Source organism: Choloepus didactylus, chromosome 2 (assembly GCF_015220235.1).
Source record: "Choloepus didactylus isolate mChoDid1 chromosome 2, mChoDid1.pri, whole genome shotgun sequence".
Classification (NCBI taxonomy): Eukaryota; Metazoa; Chordata; class Mammalia; order Pilosa; family Megalonychidae; genus Choloepus; species Choloepus didactylus.
In genome coordinates this window covers 112,451,076-112,471,978 of record NC_051308.1, presented here as the reverse complement: position 1 = coordinate 112,471,978, position 20,903 = coordinate 112,451,076, and the positions used below count along the sequence as shown (strand labels likewise).

The 20,903-nt window shown below is 44.6% G+C and overlaps 1 protein-coding gene across 5 annotated transcripts in view; it reads right to left on the bottom strand.

Moving 5' to 3' along the window:
• The window catches only part of LOC119526654 (small proline-rich protein 2E-like), a 215,214-nt gene that overhangs the window by 100,582 nt on the left and 93,729 nt on the right, over positions 1–20,903 (bottom strand). For 2 of the 5 annotated variants that reach the window (XR_005215232.1, XR_005215229.1), the window contains exons 2-3: positions 19,798–19,879; positions 6,664–7,457 (exon numbers count right to left, since the gene is read on the bottom strand). Coding sequence is in view for 1 of the 5 variants with exons in the window: in XM_037825953.1 (XP_037681881.1) it covers positions 19,798–19,818 (21 nt within the window). In the remaining 4 variants the exon portion in view is untranslated. Of the gene's footprint in view, positions 1–6,663; positions 7,458–17,949; positions 18,136–19,797; positions 19,880–20,903 lie in introns of those variants that run through there. The other 3 variants (XR_005215231.1, XR_005215230.1, XM_037825953.1) reach the window with 3 other exon arrangements.

Genomic DNA, 20,903 nt, shown 5'->3' with positions numbered 1-20,903 from the left:
CACTACAACTTGGTTGAACCTTGGAGACATCATGTTAAGTGAAATAAGCCAAACACAATAGAACAAATATTGTATGATCTCTCTGATATGAAATCATTAGAATAAGTAAATTAATAGAATCAGAAACTGGAAGAGGTTACTTGTGGGTGGGGGTAGAGAAGGAGGAGTTAATGCTTAATTGGCACAGAGTTTCTGTTTGGCATGATGGAATTGTTTTGGTTATGGTATCACAACATTATGAATGGTATTTACAGCACTGAATTACATGTTTGAATGTCATTAAAAGGGGAAATTTCAGTTTGTATATATGTTGCTAGAATAAAAACTTTAAAGAACTGTATGACTGTACTGCACAAAAAATGAACCCTAATGTAAAGTATGGACTACAGTTAATAGTATAATTACAGTAATACAGACACACCTTGTTTTATTGTGCTTTGTTTTATTGCACTTTGATGATATGTTTTTTACAAATTGAAGGTTTGTGGCAACCCTGCATCAAGCAAGTCTATTGGCACCACTTTTCCAACAGCATGTACACACTTGGCATCTCTGAGTCACACTTGATATTTCTTGCAATATTTCAAACATATTCATTATTATTATATTTGTCATGGTGATCTGTGATCAGTGATCTTTGATGTTAATATTATAATTGTTTTGGGGTGCCATGAACAGCACCCACATAAGATGGCAAACTTAAAAAAATGTTGTGTGTGTTGACTGCTCCACTAACAGGCCTTCCCCCTTCTCTCTCCCTCTCCTTCTATTCCCTGAGACACAATATTGAAATTGGGCCAATTAATAACCCACCCCTGGCCTCTAAGTATTCAAGTGAAAAGAAGAGTCACACATCTCTCACTTTAAATCAAAAGCTAGAAATGATTAAGCCTAGTGAGGAAGGCATGTCAAAAGCTGAGAAAGGGTAAAATCTAGGTCTCTTGCACCAAACAGCTGGCCGAGCTGTGAATGCAAAGGAAAAGTTCTTGAAGGAAAGTATAAAGTTCTACTCCAGTAAACACATGAATGATAAGAAAGCAAAACAGCCTAAAAGCTGGTATGGAGAAGTTTTAGTGGTATGAATAAAAAATCAAAACAGCCACAACATCCCCTTAAGCCAAAGCCTAATCCAGAGCAAGGCAATGACTCTTTTCAATTATAGGAAGGCTGGGAGAGGTGAGGAAGTCACAGAAAAAGTTAGAAGCTAGCAAAGATTGGTTAATGAGCTTTAAGGAAAGAAGCCATCTCCATAACATTAAAGTGCAAGGGGAGGCAGCAAGTCCTGATACAGAAGCTGCAGCAAGTTATCCAGAAGATCTAGCTAAGATAACTGATGAAGACGGCTACACTAAACAACAGATTTTCAATGTAGATGAAACAGCCTTATGTTGGAAGAAGATGCCATCTAGGACTTTCCTAGCTAAAGAGGAAAAGTCAATGCTTTACTTCAAAGCTTCAAAGGACAAGCTGACTCTCTTGTATGTACTAATGCAGCTGGTGACTTTAAATTGAAGCCAATGCTCCAAAAATCTCAGGGTCCATAAGAATTATGCTAAATTGATTCTGCCTGTCCTCTCTAAATGGAACAACAAAGCCTGGATGACAGCACATCTGTTCCACAGAAGCAAGAAGCTGAAATCGAATGGTGCATGCCGTGCAGGGTTTCAGAATTGTTTGGGACCCCATGGCCCCTGTTTTCCTTTCAGTTTCACCCTATGGGGAGACAGTGTAAATTGGAAGCAGATAACTTGTGCTCTAGGTTTCACAGGTTCACAGACTGAGAGGAATTGTGCCCCAGGACAGATCACACAGATAACTGATTTTGATGAGACTTTGTACTTAGTATATTGCTACTGAAATGACTTATGGATTTTGGATATCATGATGGAATGAATGTATTTTGCATACAGAAAGAATGTATCAATTTGTCGGTAGAGAGGGGGGAGTGTGGTAGTTTGAAGCTGTAGGTACCCTAGGAAAACGTGTTCTTAAATCTAATCCATTCCTATGTGTGTAAACCTTTTGTAAGTAGGACCTTTTGATGAGGCTACTTCAGTTACGATGTGACCCACGTCATTCAGAATGTATCATAATCCTATTACTAGAGTCCTTTATAAACTGAATGAAAAGAGAGAGAGAGAGAGAGAGGCAACAGAGAGAGACAAAGAGACAAAGAGAAAGAGAAAAAGCCACAGAAGCAAGAAGCTGAAATCAACACAACTCAGAAGAGAAAGGAGAGAGCAGCAGATGCCACCATATGCCTTGCCATGCAGCAGAGGAGCCAAGGATCACTGGCATCCCGTCATCAGGAAGAAAGCATTGCCTTGATGATGCCTTGATTTGGACATTTTCATGGCTTCAAAATCTAATAAATCCCCCTTGTTTAAAGCCAACCCATTTCATGGCATTTGCTTGGGTAAACCTAGGAAATGAAAACACACACTTAATAGACTACAGTATAGAGGAAAGATAACTTCTATATGCATTGCGAAACCAAAAAATTTGTGGGACTCACAATATTGCAATACTCACTTTATCACAGTAGACTGGAACCAAACCCACAATATCTCTGAGGTATGCCTGTTTGTTTCATCAACTGTAACTAACATACCACACTAATGCAAAGTCCTAATAACAGGGAAAACTTTGTGTATGAGGGGAGTATACAGAAACTCTGTATTTTCTGCATGATTCTGCAGCTGACTTGTTGGAGCCCCAACCCATGGGCTTAGAGCAACAATATCTTGCTGGTCTGTGAACACTCGCAGGTCCCAGAATTCTTTGACACACTGCCTGGACCCTGCTCCAGTCAATGAGATGAAAGTTATAAATGAGGATCCAAAGACCCAGATCACAGACTTGGGTCTGTTAGACCTGGGCTAGAACTTAACCACCTTGGATCCCTGTGCTTTGTTCCTCCTTCCACATCATCTTGATTATGTCTTTTGTTTTACCCCTCGTTAAAGTCACAATGAGTTTGATAGGGCATCAGCTGAGGATTTGAACACAATTGTGCTCTGAGGTAACAAAAACCTGGAATTTTAGTGACTGTCATTTTTAATGCTCAATTTTGATTCTTTACATGGTCAATGCAAACTGGCAACTAATAACTCAGTGAAGAAAGGGGTCAGATTTTAAGGTGACCAGAGATAGTGTAGATGAAGAGAAGTAGCAAATACGATACCGGAAAGGGCAAATTAGCTTTATAATTGGCACAGATCAAAAGAAGAAATTTGGCACTATACCCTGAAAGTCATCTAGTCCTGCCTCCCACCAAATTAAATATTCTCCATCAATGGGCCATTAAAAGATGAGTTGGCCCTTAATGGAACATTTACTGAGCCAGAAAGCGCATGAACTTGGGAAGTGTTGATAAATTGAGGTAACAGTGAGGTTCCAGGGCCTTTTTCCTTGATTCCTCCAACTGCCTCGGGCTCACCCTGTTCCCACACTCTGGAATATTTGGGAGTATGTTTTCAGCAGGGACAGCCGTGAACTATGTTTAGACAGTCTTTTGCCCCCTCAAACCTTCTCTTCCTCTGACCAAAAATATCTACTACGTTTTTTCATTTCTTAACAGGCACTGCTTCTCTGCACTTCCCCAAACTTTTTTCTCAGAGTCACTGCAGAACCCAGACATAGCCCAGAAGTTACCTTTCATCTATTCAAGGAGAAAAAGTAATTTCACAGGCCACCAATTTCACTGCAGTTCATCACCAGTGTCCTCTCAGCTCCTCCCCCAGGAAGAGCAAGGATTGAACAACCCTCTGAGGTTGGGTAGAGGTGGACAATGCATCTTAGAGTAGGCCCGAGAGATCCCCTTGGTTGAGAGTCTTGCCCCTTGGAGACTGTTGTGGGACTGGAGTTCACGGCAGTGAATGAGGAAGTGGATGGAGAAGAGGACACTTCTCTCCTGAGAAAACACGGGATTCAGTTCCTCCGCTGATGTTGTTGCTTATTACAACTTAAAAGTTTATCTCCTGTTTCCTTAAGTTATCATCAATCCAGGAAAGGTGTCCTAGCAGCAGCAGCAACCATACAATGCCCTGCCATGCCAGTCCCTCCCCAGGTCCCTGAGCCCTGCCCCAGCAGGCAGAGGTGCTCCCCCCACTCCACTCCCGTGCCAGCAGGAATACTAACTGCCAAAGGAAAAACGGCTCCTCCGAAGTCCACTTCCCCCACCCCCAAACTCTGCCCTCTGAACCCTCTCAGGTCTCTTTCTTCCAGCACCACCAGAGAACAGAAGTTACCTTTCATCTATTCAAGGAGAAAAGTGACTTTACAGGCCACCAATTTCACAGCCGTCCAGCAGCAGCATCCTCTCAGCTCCTCCCTCAGCAAGGACTGGACACGTGGGCTATATTTTAAGCATCTTTCCTGCACCCCAGACATAACTCCATCGTTCGTTTTGACCCTGCTGTGGTCAGGGCCCGGCCTGCTTCCCGCTGCCTCCAACATGGGTGCTGCCCCTGCCAACGGAAGAAGATGGGCTCAAAGAAAGTGTTCTTTTCTTAGCTCTCTGCATCCCAAGGTTTCAACATTTTTGAGGGTCTTCAGTAATAAGGATGACTGAAATTTCAAAACAGAAGAACTGCTTTAAATAATGGAAAATTGTTCAGAATTTCCTCACTTCCTAATACCACACCCCTCAATCAAGGCAATTTTGTATTTCCTGTTGATGCCCCCCTCCTCCTAAGACCACTGACCCCCCTCCCGAACCTGTTCTGGACACTCTAAGAGGAGGTTCCTTCCTTTCTGCTCCTGCCAATAAAAGCCACGTCTTTGAGCTCTCCTGACTCTGCTCTCTTGCTGGGCCTGGGGAAGGAGGGATCTGGGCAAGCAAGCAGGTCCTTAGTGGGAAGTCCTTAGAAGACATGGGGACACTGATGGGCAGCTGAAGATTGAGGCAGGGTGCAGCTAAAATAGGAACATCTTGTGGACAACATGGACTTTCGTCATTATCCCACAGGGTGACAGCTGCCCCCCTGTGAAGTCCCCCTGGGGGGGGACTATCGATAGTGGTCAGCTTTCAAACACCTGAAAGGCGTGGGATAATGATCCTCATTGTCTCCATTGAATCCCCAGATTAGAACAGGCCACCACATGGGGCTCTTGGAAACTGGCAGTGAGACATCTTGAAGTCATTATACAAATTGTGGTCAATTCCATAAATTGTAGCAACTTGATACAGCTCCCGGATCCCGGGATAGCAGGTTGAAGAGTAGCTTGGACTGGTATAGGCAGACTGGAAAAGGGATTCCAAAGAGCTGAAGAAGTTGACGTCATGCCTCAGTTCTGAGCTGAGTTCACAGCCATCAGAAAAAGAACTGGAAGAACCCAAGAGGCAATGGAATCTAATGTGTCACCAGATTAGAATCTCTTGGACAACAGCTTTCACCTGTCAGAAAACTGCTGTCTGAATGTTTCCTGAGCCAGGAGCTCACGCTTCGGGGAGGATCCCCAGCACTGGGGTATACTATAAGCACTGGAAATCTCTTTATGGCACTGGGCAATTATCAGCCTTCTTCCCCACACAACAAATTCTGCTCCAGGAACCATGTATAATGACATGTTCCCTGCAAGTGGCTGTGCCTCAGAGCTGTGCAGACAGGCTGGGCCAAACTTGATTTCCACCTACCCCACCACCTCCATCTCCCTCACTGTCTCCTGCTAGTCAGACAAGTATGTTAGGACGGAGAGTAGAGCCCTAAAGTTACAAGGATCCATGTTTTAGCAACTGTTTTAATGTCTCAAAGAGCAAAGAAGGGTGAATAGAATTGAATGATGGTTGAATTAAGTAAACCAGGGATGTGTTTATTTGGCAGCCGATATTCACCGTGGGGACCGAGTTCTGGGAAGATGCCCGTGGGTGTCCCCTGGTATCAGGTGCACTTCTTCCATGTGTCTTTTCCCACTCTCTGCTTCTCGACTCCAGGCCTCGACTGACTGCTCTGTGACAGCCCTGCCTGTCTGCCCTCTCTGCACATCAGCAAGCCACGTGGCCTGTTCACTGCATCCACAAGGGAGGCTCGGCGCCAGCCACATAGTAGGTCATCAGTAAATGTTTACTGCTTTTCCAGTAATTTTAGAGAATAGAAATAAATCCATTTATAATACACAAGTCCAGCTATGAATTAAGAGAGTGCAGGTCTCATATTTCTCCTCGGAAACCCCAGAAGAACTTCCCCAGAGCCTTGGACCTCCAGCATGTTAGTCTATTTCTGGCCCAGGGACCACAGAGGCTTGGCTGGGTAAGCCTCACAGTTCAGGCCCCAACCCCAAAGCCCAGCATCCCTGGAGCCCTGGAAGCTGCACTTCTTCTCAGCTCAGCGGCGTCCCTGACACTGGCCCCTTGAGTGTCCACACTACCTCCCTGCACTGCTTGGTGCATCTCTCCCGAGGAGAGGAGGAAAGTCACCCGGGCTGTCAGTGCGGAAGGCTGCAGGGCACTGTGAGGCCTAGACTGAGAGTACAGGTGGGAAAATCACCCAGATTGGGCGAAACCCCTGCATCTCCTTGCTGTGGCCCCATGACTGCCCCTGGTGACCCTTCCATGCACCCACACCCTCCCAGTCTCTGCTTCCCTGCCCAGACCCCTCCTTTCCCCATCTGTGACACTCTTCCCTTCACCTCCCAGCACAAGCAATGGGCAGAGTCAGCCTCTCACAGGTACAACTGAATTTATTGAAAGTAGTGAGAAGGAAGTAACAGCATCACAGAGTTGGGAGTGCCCAGGCTCGGTGACAGAGATGCTGTCAGCTGTCTTTGGACTGAAGATGAGGTCAGAAGATTTCATTGCCTTAACTGAAGAGTGCAGAAAGGGTGGAAACTTGGAGAATTTTCCACTTATTTAAGACAGTTACTTAAAAGAATACTGGCTTCTCATAATTTCAAAAACATTTGGAGAAAGGCAGGAGGAGAGTCTTCTTCCATCATTCTACAAGTGTTCTCAGGCCAACAGAGGCAGCAGGAGTTGGGAGACAGCAGCTGGAACTGGGCTGTCTTGGCCCCAGAGGATATAATAAATATTTCTCCAGGGAAGGCCTTGATAACATGACACTGCACTCTATTCCTTGCTGGTTGCCGGGGGTTGAAACTGAGAGCAATCAGTTGATTAATTGCAGGAAAACCTGTGACAGGAGACTGTGCCATTCTCTTTGAGTCAGCTGAGAGGTAGCTTCTTCTGAGGCTGTGTGTGTGCCATTGGGACTGGAAGGAGGGAGTCGGGGAGGAGGAAGATGCAGCGGCTCCTTGCCTGGGTTTAGGAGAAGATGGCTTCGGAGGTGTCACTTCTGCTTTGGCAGGCATTCCTGCTGGCACAGGGGACGCTGCACAGGAGGATACGTCTGCTGGCTGGGGGCTAGAGGACAAGGTTCAGGCACCTTGGGAGGGGGCTGGCAGGGGAGTTGGCATTGATGCTGCTGCTGATAGGACACCTTTCCTGGATTGATGAAAGCCTACAAGAGACAAGAACTTTTAGTTGAGAGAGGATAATATGCCAAATTCTCCCAGACATGACTGCTATCTCTTCTTATCCCCTTCTTATTTCTCAGAGACTCAACTCTTATCTTTCTCACTGCCATAATGACCATTCTCAGAGCAGCCTATATTGACTGTGGTTGATTATAAAATTTTCACCTGTGGCTGCCCACAAATAAACCTCTTACAGAGAACTGAGGCCTGTCCTGGGTTCTGTCCTCTAAGACCATGCTCACTGTGGAGCAAGTTAGAGGAAGGGTAATAGGAATGGCTTGGGACCAAAATACTGTGCCGTGAAAGAAAGTGTTAAGGGACTGGGCATGATTATCCTGGAAAAGAAAAGATTTGGGGAGATAGTACTGCAGGCTGCATTCACACCCAGGGCTGCCCCCATGGGGAGCAAGGCTGATCTGTGGACATGCAGGGGGGATAGGCAGCACTGGGCAGGGGAAAGGGGAAAGTAAGAGGAGTCAGGAAAGAGGTCCCTCTCGCTCTTAACCCAATGCTGGAGCATCTGTGCAATGACTGCACTCCCAGGTCCTGCTAAGTTGCAATCAAAAGAATTAATTTACTTTCTAAGGTCGACTGATACTAAGATTCTAATGTGTTGGAACTTACAATGTGCCATGCAAATTCTCCTTTCTTTAAGTCTGTGTGCCTATAATTGTCAACATCATTTCTCTCTTCCCCTGCTCTCGTTCTCTATTCTACGTCTCCCTCCCACACCTTCCAGACTGACTCACAGTGCACCTGGCAGAGGGGTACATATGTGTCTGTGGTCACTGGCCAAATTAAGTCAGAAATAAAGACCAAAGACAATATTTGGTAGAAAATCACAGCAACTATTTGTCCAAGTACGAAGAACACAGCTCAGCTCTTCAGTTCCATCATGGGTCTGATGCCATGCCATGCTTGGGACAGAGGCAAGAAGCTTTAGCAAAGGAAATAATCCGTATGACAGTGAGATAAGAGGAAGGGAAAGGGAACTATGAAAAGCAAGTTCCAGTGCCAGTTTTATCACAAACACTTGTGTGGCCTGGATCTTGGTTTTACTCATCTATGACCTTCATTGCATCGAAAACCAGGATCTCACATTTCATCTATCATCTCACATTTCATCTGCTCTCTCTACCACCCAATTACCAACTCTTTCTAAAACTATTTTTCTGCTGGTTCTCTGGATTTTCTCATCTCTGTCTCTGACTCTCTCTTTCTCTTTCTTTGTCCCCTACTCTACTCCTCTACATTCTCCTCACTACCAAAAACAAAAGAAAGAAAGAAAGAAAAGAAAAAGTTGTCCCATGGGCCATTTTTGGGCCTCAGCCCCAGAAGAGCAGAGCCCCTCACTCACCTGCCTCTCCTGCTGCTCCACGCCTCCAGGGTCCAAGTGGCATGAACAAGGCCATGCCAGACCCCTTTTATCCTGGTGCTGCCTGACAAGGAGGAAACTGGGATTTCCCAAAAGATTGCTTGTTCTCAGGTATCTCACCCATTCCTGAAAACAGTCGTCAAACTCCCAAATTGCACTAAAAACTCAAGTTTGACATCTGCCTGATGATTAACCACATGTTCCAGTACTATAGGAGGATTTCCTTTAGGGTGTGAGAGCATTAGATGCAGATACACTTTCCTCAAGGATCTGTAGAATCATCAGTGGAGGTGGGATGGCTGTGAGAGACACAAGGGAAAATTTCAGGAATCCTGATGCCCAGGAAACAGGCAATTTTAAAGATCTCAGGGCTTGGTTTTAGTATCATTTTTTTTTTTATCATTACCCTATCCTTCCTTCCTTCCTTCCCTCCTTCCTTCCTTCCTTCCTTCCATTCATCCATTCTCTCTCTCTCTCTCTCTCTCTCTCTCTCTCTCTCTCTCTCACACACACACACACACACACACACACACACACACACACACACACACATAAGGATTTTATGCTAATAAATGAAGATATCATCAACATCAACATACATCTCAACCTCTGACATTAGGGGTCAAGTGATGTTCAGGTCTTTGAGTCATCAAACAGCCCTGAGCACCTCCTACACCCCAAGCACTGAGAAAGGGGTGAGGATAGTTATGACTGAGACCCAGCCTGCACCCTGGTATTGCTTCCAGTCCCATGAGAAATTTGATCAAACTGCAATGGGTGCTCTAGGATTGCAAGTTGGGAGATTTAGCTGGGAGGTAGGGGAAGGAATCCTGCAATAGGGATCCCTGCCAGGGATGCTGCAGGCAGAATCCTCCTTCCTTCAGGTTCCGTTGTGGGTTCCAGAGGCAGCCTTCTGTCCTCCCACCCAGCATCTTCACAAATTCTTTTCCCAGCCATGTGAATGGAGTAAAGCTGCCCTCTTTCTACCCTTCTCCAGAGAGAGTTCCAGGGCTGACAAGAGGGAAAGGATGACTTTTCACGCCCATTCTAAGTAGAAAATGTAAACCTCTGCTCGTGCTGCCTCACGAAGGCATTGCCCTCTCTTTGGTGTCTTCACCAAATCCACTACAGCTTTCTTGAGCACAGTGTCAGGGAAATTACAGACATTTTAATCAGCCAACCTCAGCCCTTCCACTACCCTCACCAACTTCTTTATTCTGTATCATTCCACAACCTGGGAGAGATGTTAAGTCTATGAAAAAGCCCTGCCAGACCTTAAACCCCAAACCAGAACAGGCAGCCCCAGATGCTTATCAGAACAGGAATTCTCAGCGGCAGGGCCCACTCCTCAGAGATAGATAAAAACATAAATCAGATAGCATAGATTGGGAGGTGTGGAGCTGCCATCTATCAACCGTGACCAGGAGAATTTTCCGCCATTCCAGGAGACAGGATTCTTCCCCTGCTCTTTCGGAATTTTTGTACTATGTCTGTAACAAGATTTGCCCTTTCTGGGCTCTTCATTCTGTACAATAAAGGGATCATTTGCTGAAAGTTTTTGTCGTGCCCTGAACCTGTGTCCCTGCTGCACCACTGTAGCAACTCGCTCTATACACAGTGGTCCTTGAGTGCTGGGGACCACACTTCCCAGCCATAATATTCAGATAAGAGTCTGAAAATTCTGTTTAATTCAGTGAAAAACAAACAAACACACACAAGCACCCCATTAGTAAGCAACTGCTTTCCTCAGACCCAGAGACATGGGGCTTCATGATGTCATCTCAAAGGGCTTACAAATGCCAAAAACACCCCACTGGATTGCAAACTTGGCCACAATCATGCAAACCTTGGGCTCTGCAGCCCCTAAATGTTGTTCAAACCACCACAACTGCTCTTTTTAATGTCTTTCCACAGGCAATAAGTGGGAGGAGGATCTAGGGCTGGGGTGGAAGGGGGAGAAGGCAGCTGGAGCCTATACTGTGGGCAGTAAGTGCAGGAGGGGAAGGGAGAGACCTCTTTGTGGGTCTCACACACACACACTTTCTCATGTCGCCTGTCTCTCTCCTTAAAATCCTCCCAAGGCTGCACTGAAGTCTCTGCTCCTCTCCTCAGGCTCTCTTCCATCTTCTCAGTGACATTTCCTCTTCTAAGGACTTTTACAGGTCTGTTTTTATTCCAGCTTTAGTTCTGAGGAAACAGTAAGTAGTGACAGTCTCTACTATGGCTAAGGTTGTCCTAACTGACTCAGAGACAGGTGAAGGAGCCCGACTTCTCACCTGGTGGGGATGTGATACAGGGAGAAATTTTGCAGGAGAACACTTGGCCATCAGTGAGGATTTTAGCAGCGAGCAATCTAGAGACTGGGAAGAATTTTGACTTTCTAGTTTCAACTTCCCAACCAATTTTACTGCTCAAAACCTCTGTTCAAGTGCTGTGATATGAAGACAGAAAGGAGGGGAAGGAGGTCTGGGTTATAATGGACTTCTCTGACACCCAGAGGCAGGCTCAGCATGGGATGTCCAGTGCACTCACCTGCTAGTGGGAGGCACAACTGTCAGGTGCACCTGCAGACAGAGCCAGGGGAGCAGGTGACATGGCAGGAGTAAGCCGGCTCCCCGGGGAGTGGACACCTCCCAAATAGAAGTCTCGGGGCTCCAGGAAGTGAGCATAGGGGTGTTTACTGACCTGGTCAATGCTCTTGTTGAGGGGGTCCCAACACAGTAAGGAGGGGAGGAGGTGGCTCTTGGAACTGTGATCCAGTTCTGATACTCTGCTAGTGGCATTTACTCCTCTAGTCCGTATAAATGATCAGAACCAACAACATGGTGCCACAGATACAGGCTAGATCTTTAGCTGAATAAACTGCCTCACATCTCTCTCTGCCACTTTGAGGTCGAAGTGGATTTTTGTCTTCAGACCAGGAAACATAAGCAAGACAGCATTTCACATGAAACAATGAGCTGAGAGCCAGAAAAAAACTGAATTCTAGTCCTAGTTCTACCAGAAACTATTAGTGAAACCTCAGGGTACAGTTCCCAGATCTACAATTTTACTCACATTAAATAAAGTATCTCCAAAATTCCTAGATCTCACATTCCATCTTCCTCTTTGTTCCATTCATTTTCTCTTTCCATTTTTCTCCCACTTCCCATCCCAGTTGTTCTCAATCTCTTTCCCACCATCTGGAGCTTTTCCCAAATCTTTGATGGGATCCCCACCTCTTCCATGTGAAACTGTCTTACACATTGCTTCTTCAGGCTGCTCCTGTGCAAGTCATATGACCAAAACAGGAATCTGTTAACCTTTTCTCTTCTTGGCCAAGAATAAGTGAAGGGTCGCCAGAAGCTATTTGCCAATTTTCATATGCCAGGCACTTTACCAGGCATTGGGGATGTAGCTGAGCTCTAGACAAACACTCCCACTCCTTTGAATGCCTCTCCTCTTCTGGACCCAAGAGTACACCCCCAGAGAGGATGGTGATTGGGCAGAGTAAGCAGCAGTCAGGGTCTTTCAGGGACAGATATTTCAATAGGGGAAGCACAGGGAAAGCAGTTTTCCATTGGCCACTAGGGGGCAGGTGTAGCAGCTAGGTGCAGGATGACAGAGACACTGTTGGAAGGAGACGGGAGTGAGGGATGTGAAAGTACACCTTATTGCTGAGAGTTTTCATTTCATTTTGTTTGCAGACTCTCAAAGATAATTTCTTCCATCAGAAACGTTTATTCTTTATGAAATACTGAGGAAATACATTTTGGTTTTTACTGGGGATCCTCCCCAGTCTCTAGGAGTACAAAATAAAGGGGAAATAGTACAGGGACAGGGGAGGCAAGAGTCTGGCAAAAGCCCTATATTGAGAAATACACACAGTGATGGTAAAAGGAGAGGGACAGATAGAGGTACAGTAAGGATCCAACAAGGTATGTGAGAACTTATGATTCTGTCCCTTCTCTGCTGCTTCCTGAGGGATCCAATTTGAGAAGAACCTTTGATCAACTACAGGAAAAACATTGGGCAGCAAATATTTCAAACTTCACAATCCCAGCATGCTGTGGCATCACTATTGTAAGTGGCCCATCTCATCCTCCACATCGTCCTTCAGAAGTCTGAGATACCTCCCTCCCAAAGGCACCCTTATGATCCCTCATGTTTCTGAGGAAGAATGTGACAGGCAGAAATAGCAAAGACTGCTGCAATAGAGCCACAGGCTTCAGGGAGGTGCAGTGTGCTGAGCAGGTGATTGGCCCCACAAGACTCAGTGGCACTGAACCTTTGGACTCCGTACTCACGACCTGAAGTATGAACCTGACCCTGCCTAGTGCCTCGTCAAGAGGGAAATGAGTCTGATCGGTCCTTCTGCTAACACTTTGGTAAAATTTACTCAATCACTATTTCCAATAACCAGTCTTTATTTCATTCTATTAATCCAACCAACAGATAGTTGGTGAAAGCGTATTTTTTTTATCATTGTTAAACTCTCCTCCAGGAACTGGAGATATGTGAAGCAGGCTGTTGAATGGGGAAGACAAACAACTGAGCCAATATTTATGGAACAGGGCTGTAAGGACTCTGAAAGAGGTGTGCACAGTGAGAAGTTGATGAACATGGGGGACTCTGTTACAACAGCTGGACCAGGGTCCTAGCTAATACAAGGACCAAACTTTCAGCTTCCCTGCCTTGCTTGTCTTTAACTTCTCACACCTGGCTTCTAAAATCTGCTATCCATTTACCTGATTGTTCAATTCCAGTATACTCATATAGTTCCATACACAAAACTGGAACACTCTGAGCCACAAAATAAATAAAGCAGTATTCAATTATAATCCAAAGGAAAAAATAAATATCCATAAGTCCACAGTGACATAAATACATCATAGAATACATTTTTAAATGGGGAGGAAACAAATCTTCTGTACAGAATAAGTCCAAATAAATTATGAAGATACCCTATTGTAAAGGAGTTAGAGTATAACTCTCCATTCCTTAAGTGTGGGTTTTGCATAGTAACTTCCTTACAAGGAATAAAGCACGAAAAGGAGAAAATAAGAGTAACTTTATAATGAAGAAACCTGATCAACATCAACAGTGATAAGTCATGTTGATGATTTGTACCACTGATACAATGTCATGAGAATCATGACATCATGAGACTTTATCTCTGCAGTCTTCCTCTCCAAAACCCATAATCCCTGACAAATTATGAGAAGAACATCAGACTAACATAAATTGAGAAGCATTCTACAAAATTCCTGACCAGTACTCTTCAAAACTGCCAAGGTAGTTAAAAACAAGGAGAGTCTGAGAAACTGTTGCAATCTACAGGACCTTTACAACTAAATGAAATGTGGTGTCCTGGGTGGGATCTTGGAAAGAAAAGAAACTCAGATAAAAACTAAGGAAATCTAAATAAGCATGGACTTCAATTAATTAAAATGTACTAAGATTGGTTTATTTAGTTGTGACAAATGTACCACAGTAATGTAAGGTGTTATCAAAAAGTGAAACTATGTGTAGAGTATATGGGAATTCTCTGTACTATCTTCACAACTTTTCTGGAAATTTAAAACACTTTTAAATTAAAGAGTTGTTTTTTTTTTTAATTGGGGTCTGGCTTCAATTAGTGATATGAATGAAGCAGATCTGGTTAAGACCAGGGCAAACCAAGCCAAAGGGTAAAGGTCGAAACTGACTGTGTTTTAAAACTTCAACTTCCATGTGAGACCAAGGGAAGAGATGTCTATTTGGTGCAGGATCTATATTTTATAAACAGTATAACTCTACAGTTGGTTTGTTCAAACATCACGATTACATGGAACTTTGAATAGGAAGTGAGATACGGTAGGTTAGTATAGGTTAGAGTGAAATAGTGACACATCCCAGAGTAATTTGGGCAGAAAATAAAAAATATATTCACAGCCCTCCTGAGGAGCTGGGGGAAGGTGCAGAAGTGTTGGACTTCCTCACCTGGACTGGTGTTGATGTTGTCACAAACATTGGGACCGGCGGTTTGATGTGCCAAGCCCTCTATCGTGGGACTTGCCCTTATGAAACTCGTTACTGCAAAGGAGAGACTAAACTTGCATATAATTGTGCCTAAGAGTCTCCCCGAGTACCTCTTTGTTGCTCGGATGTGGCCCTCTCTCTCTCTCTAACTGAGCCATCTCGGCAGGTGAACTCACTGCCTTCCCCTCTATGTGGGACCCAACTCCCAGGGGTGTAAATCTCCCTGGCAACACAGGATATGACTCCTGGGGATGAATCTGGACCCGGCATCATAGGATTGAGAATATCTTCTTGACCAAAAGGGGGATACAGAATAAGATGAAATAGTTTCAGTGGCTGAGAGATTTCAAGTGGAGTCGAGAGGTCACTCTGATGGACATTCTTATGCACTATATAGATAACACCTCTTAGGTTTCAATGTATTGGAATAGCTAGAAGTAAATACCTGAAACTATCAAACTCCAACCCAGTAGTCCAGATTCCTAAAGACAATTGTATAATAATGTAGATTACAAGGGGTGACAATGTGATTGTGGAAACCTTGTGGATCACACCCCTTTTATCTAGTGTATGGATGGATGAATAGAAAAATGGGGACAAAAACTAAATGAAAAATAGGGTGGATGGGGGGATGGTTTGGGTGTTCTTTTTTACTTTTATTTTTTATTCTTATTCTGATTCTTTCTGATGTAAGGAAAATGTTCAGAAATAGATTGTGGTGATGAATGCATAACTATATGATCGTACTGTGAACAGTTGATTGTATACCTTGGATGATTGTATGATATGTGAATATATTTCAATAAAACTGAACTTAATTAAAAAAAAAAGTGGGTTGAAGTCTCATAGAATGGCCAACATAGAGAATGGACAGGGAGGAAAATGCAATAAAGAAAAACATGACCAAGTAACAAAAAAAAAAAATTGGGGTCTGGGCAATTGTAGAAATTAGTGTAGCCCTCAAGTACTGGAAAGCTGCAGAGGTGTCAATCACAAATACATTGCAACTTAATTCTGAGATTAGTTTACTGCAAAAAGACACGAGGACCTTAAGAAAGGCAGTGAATTATCCTAACTGTAATCCAGAGGTTAGTCTACTTCCAGTACAGTCCCTATATTATACTTGAACTTGTGATAGAGTATCTAGGTTTCTTCCAGGAGTGGTGTCTTTCCTGGAGAAAATCAACAAGGCTCCCAGTGGAGCTGGTTGGAGAGTAGGCAGGAATATTAAAGATGGACTAAAACAGTAGCTCAAAAGAACAGAAGAAATGAAAGTAATGCCTCAAATGAAAAATGGGATCACAGACCCCGATCCAGGAAGGATTGGAAGACACCCAGGAGGAGATGGCCTTTAATGTGTCACCCAGGTTAGAATCTCAACATGGGCTTTCATCTATCAAGCAGCCGCTCTTCGAGCTTCCTCAGCAGGAAGGATCACTCTTTGGGAAGCTCCCACTGCACTAGGGGAAAGCTCTGAGGATTGCAAATTTCATTTTAGTGCTGGGCAATTATCTGTTTCCTTAAATGTCCTCAATAACCTACTTCTGCCCCTGTAACTGCACATACAAGTCTTATTCCCTGCTCCAGTGAGACCGAGAGTGTGCAGACAGAGCTGGGTCTGAAGGTGCTGCCCCATGACCCACCTCACCATCAACAACACTGTTGTCTTCTGCTAACTCAACGTGTTCATGAGGACAGATACTTCCTTCTTCAGACTTCTGCCTCTCCTTGCTACAACAACCATTTGTGGCTTTGCTTGTATCCCCAGGTTGAGGTCCGTGGCCTGGCACACAAAAGATGTTTGGTGGTATTTGTTCGAGAGGGCACTGCACAAACCATCAAGTAATTCTAGTGAGAAACAGAAAAAAGTCTTTGAAATTTCCTAACTTGAAACTCAGAAGAACTTTCTCTGATCCTTGAACTTACTCACCATAGTGTCTGTCTCTAAGCAGAGTCCCCAGATGCCTGGCTCCAGGCTCATCCCTGGGCAGGCAGGGTGTTCCGGTTTGCTAATGCTGCTGTTCTGCAAAATACCAGAAATGGACTGGCTTTTATAAAGGGGGTTTATTTGATTACAGAGTTACAGTCTTAAGGCCATAAAGTGTCCAAGGTAAGGCATCAACAATAGGGTACCTTCACTAAACGATGGCCAACGGCCTCTGGAAAAGCTGTGTCTAGCTGGGAAGGCACGTGGCTGGCATCTGCTGCTCCTGGATTGTGTTCCAGATTCTCTCTCAGCTCCTGCGCATTCTTCAGTATGTTGCTCTTGGGGAGTTTTGTCCTCTCTTATCTTCTCTGGAGCAAAAGTCTGCTTTCAACGGCCATCTTCAAAAGGTCTCTCTAAGTTGCAGCTCTGAAGTTCTTCTATTTGTGAGCCCCTTTATAAGACTCCAGTGAACTAATCAAGGCCCATGTTGAATGGATAGGGCCACACCTCTGTGGAAATACTCACTCAGAGGTCACACCCTAACCAAAGGTGTTACTCACAGTTGGGTGGGTCACATCTCCGTGGAAACACTCAGTCAGAAGGTTCCAACCTAATCAACACTAATACCTCTGCCCCTACAAGATTGCATTAAAGAATATGGCTTTTTCTGGGGGACATAATATATACAAACCAGCATGCAGGGTTAGACTCACAATTCAGGCCCAGGCTCAGGGGCCAACCTCCCTTGAGTTCCTATGTCCTCACCTATCGCTCAGTGCTCCCATGGTTGACTCCACACTCTCAGTGCTCTGCTTAGGGGGAACTTCCTTAGGAAAGAGAGGAGGGCCTAGAAGTTGAGCTAGATTAGAGAGTGCAGCAACAGGGCACTGTGGGGTCATAATACAGAATAAAGGCAGGGGAATCACGATCTCTGCTTCATTCCAAGGATCAACAAGTGTCAGAGTCAGGGATCTCCTGGGCAGCTGTTTCTATTGAAGGGAGCAGGATAAAATAGAAGACAGCATCACAGGCTTTGGAGGATCCAAAGTGGGTGTCAGGGGTCCCAAGGGAACCATCTGCCTTGTAATTAAGAGGTAATGTGAAAATAAGATGAAACCGAAAACTTAATTGGCCTAACTGCAGAGGGTAGACAAATGAGAAAATTCTTGGAAGCTTCCATTTATTTTTGACCGATTTCTCATTTTAATTTCTAAAAATTGTTTCTCTTGAAAACCACACACAAAGTTGGGGGCAGGGACCGATGCAGGGAAGCAGAGAGCTGAGGCAGGACACTTTCATCATTCCAATGAGTTTTTCCAGAGAACAGGAGGCAGCAGCTGGTTGAAAAGTCTGTCACAACCTCACCAGGATGAAAAGAAATGATGAGCATAGGTCCTGCAGAATCCTTAAGAAATGTTACTACTTCCTAATTCCTGTTTTCCCCTGTAGGCTAATGCAGGGAGGAATTATTTGATTAATTCCTGGAAAGCCTGTAGCTGTGAAGATATCCTTCTCCCTGAGTCATTTGAGAGGTAGTTTCTCCTGAGGCTGTGTGGTATTTCCCATGGTTGCTAGAAGAAGGGAATCTGGGGTGGGTGGAGAAAGGATGCAGCAGTTTCATGCCCGGGTTTACGGGAGAATGGCTTCAGAGCTGTCACTTCTGCTTTGTTGGATATTCCTGCTGGCATGGGATGAACTGCACAGGGGGACATGTCTGCTGGCTGGGGGCAGAGGACAGGGCTCAGGCACCTTGGGAGGGGGATGGCATGGGATTTTGCATCACCACTGCTGCTGATAGTACATCCTTCTTGGGTTGATGAAAGCATGCAAGAAACAGGAGACAAGCACTTTAGCTGCCTCAGTGGCATGGTTTTTCTCCACTGATAGTGGAGAATACTAAGAGTGGAGAAACTTAATCTCAAATTCTCACAGGAAAGATCAGTCTCCTCTTATCCCTTCTTAATTCTCAGAGATTAAGACATTTCCCACCCTTCTAACAGACATGATGACCAGCCCTAGAGGACTTCCACTGATAATGGACTGACAAAAAAAGTATTTTTATCTGAATTAGCACAGAAATTGCCCTGTATCTTCTTGATCTGCCCCCCACCCAGCGAAATGGAGGATATCTTGGGCTCTAAAAAGGACCTGTGCACAGTCCAAGTCAGGGCAAGTCAATAGAAATGGCCCAGTATCAAGAAAATGTGTCATCAAGAAATGGTTAATGGACTTGGGATGTTTATTCTGTAGAATAGAAAATCTGAGGAGACAAAAATGCACTCTTCATTTGCCTCAAGGGCTGTGACTCAAGCAGGTGTTCAGAGAGAGAAACATGATAGATAAACAAATCCAAGGAGGCAGGGGGAATATCCCAACCCCCTGGATTGGTCCTAAGCTACAGCACCTGCTCAGGAATTGGAATCCCAAGTACTATAAGGGTTCAACCAAGTACTGGTCAACCTTTACAATGCCTGCCAATGTGGCAATTCTAATTCATGGAGGTAGAACTGAATGACCTTCAGAGCATCATGCATATTTTCCCATCTTTGGGTCTGTCATACCTGTACTTGACTGAGGCATTTCTCCACTGTTCTCTTGGGCCACATCTCTATCTATGCCTTCCCTCCAGAGTCTATAATCTGATCATGGGTTCTCATGGGGGAGGGAAAGGGGTCACTGGTGGTTTTAAATGCCCATGATCATTGCCCAATTAAAAAGGCAGAAATCATAATCAAAGTCAATAATCAGGAAAAAATTGTAGTTATTACTTGTCCTTTTAAATCTAACATTCCATCTAGTATCACAGATTGTTCACTCTGATTCCTCTTGATCAACTCACTTTTTCTCTATCTGCTGAAATTAACTGGCTATATTTTAAGTTTGTTCTTCTCTATCTCTACCTCTGACTCCCTCTCTCCCTCTCTATGTCCCCCATTCCACTTCTCTACATTTTCTCATTTCCACCAAGGATACTAATCCCCAGACATTCTCACCCCCAGAAAAGTAGAGCCACCTCACTCACCTGCCTCTCCCGCTGCTCCATGCCTCAGGTGTCCAAGTGGCATGAACAGGGTCATGCTAGGGCCCTTTTATCCTGGTGCAGCCTGAAAGGAGGAGACAGAGATTTCCGAACAGATTATTTGTCCTCAACAGTTCTCAAATTCCCACATTGCACTAAAAACTCAAGTTTAGCATCTGCCAGTGATCAACCACACATTCAAGTATTACAGAAGGATTTCACTAGGGCATGAGAGCCTTAGACTCAGATATACTTTCCTCAATTGCACCCTAAAACATCAGCTGTCAGGTGAGATGACTGTGGGAAAGATAAGGAACAATTTTCTGGACTCTTGGTCCCCAGAGCACAGGCCATCTTTAAGGTTTTTGTCTGGGGGTAATTGCATCATTTTTATCACTGCTTTTTTAAAATCATCACCACCATGCACCCACCTACCCACAAATGCACACACACACACACATACATGTTAATGTTGGAGCACACACACACACATGTACATGTTAACGTTGGAGTTTTCTTTTTGGTAGGGAAATGACAACGCCATCAATACTGACACACACATTCTCCAACTCTGACATTTGAGATCGCGTGATGCTCAGGTCATTTAGTCATCAAATAACCACCGAGCACCTCCTTGACCCCAGGTCCTGAGCAAGGGGTGAGGACACAGTGATGACTGAGACCCAGCCTGGACCTTGGCATTACCCATAGTCTAGCGACACCGTCAGATGTGTGGGCACAGAGTTAGAATACAGGGTAATAGGACAGAAATTTGATCAATGGGCTACAGGTGCTATAGAATTGCAAGTTAGAAGATTTAGTTGGCAGAGTGGAGTGGATCAAAAAGACCCATCTAAAGTATATATGTTCTCCAGGGCTGGTGAAGGTGGACTTACCGCCCATTCCAGTGCTCTCCTGTGTTCCAAAGATAGCCTTGACCCTCCCCCAGAGAGTCATCCATCAAATGAGACTGCCTTCCTTTCTACTCTCCTTCAGAAAGCATTCCAGGTTGATCAGAGTCAGGAATAACTTATGTTTGTTCTACATAGAGAAAGGTACACCTCCCCTTGTACACCTCACAAAGGCACTTCTGTGTTGTGTGTCCCACA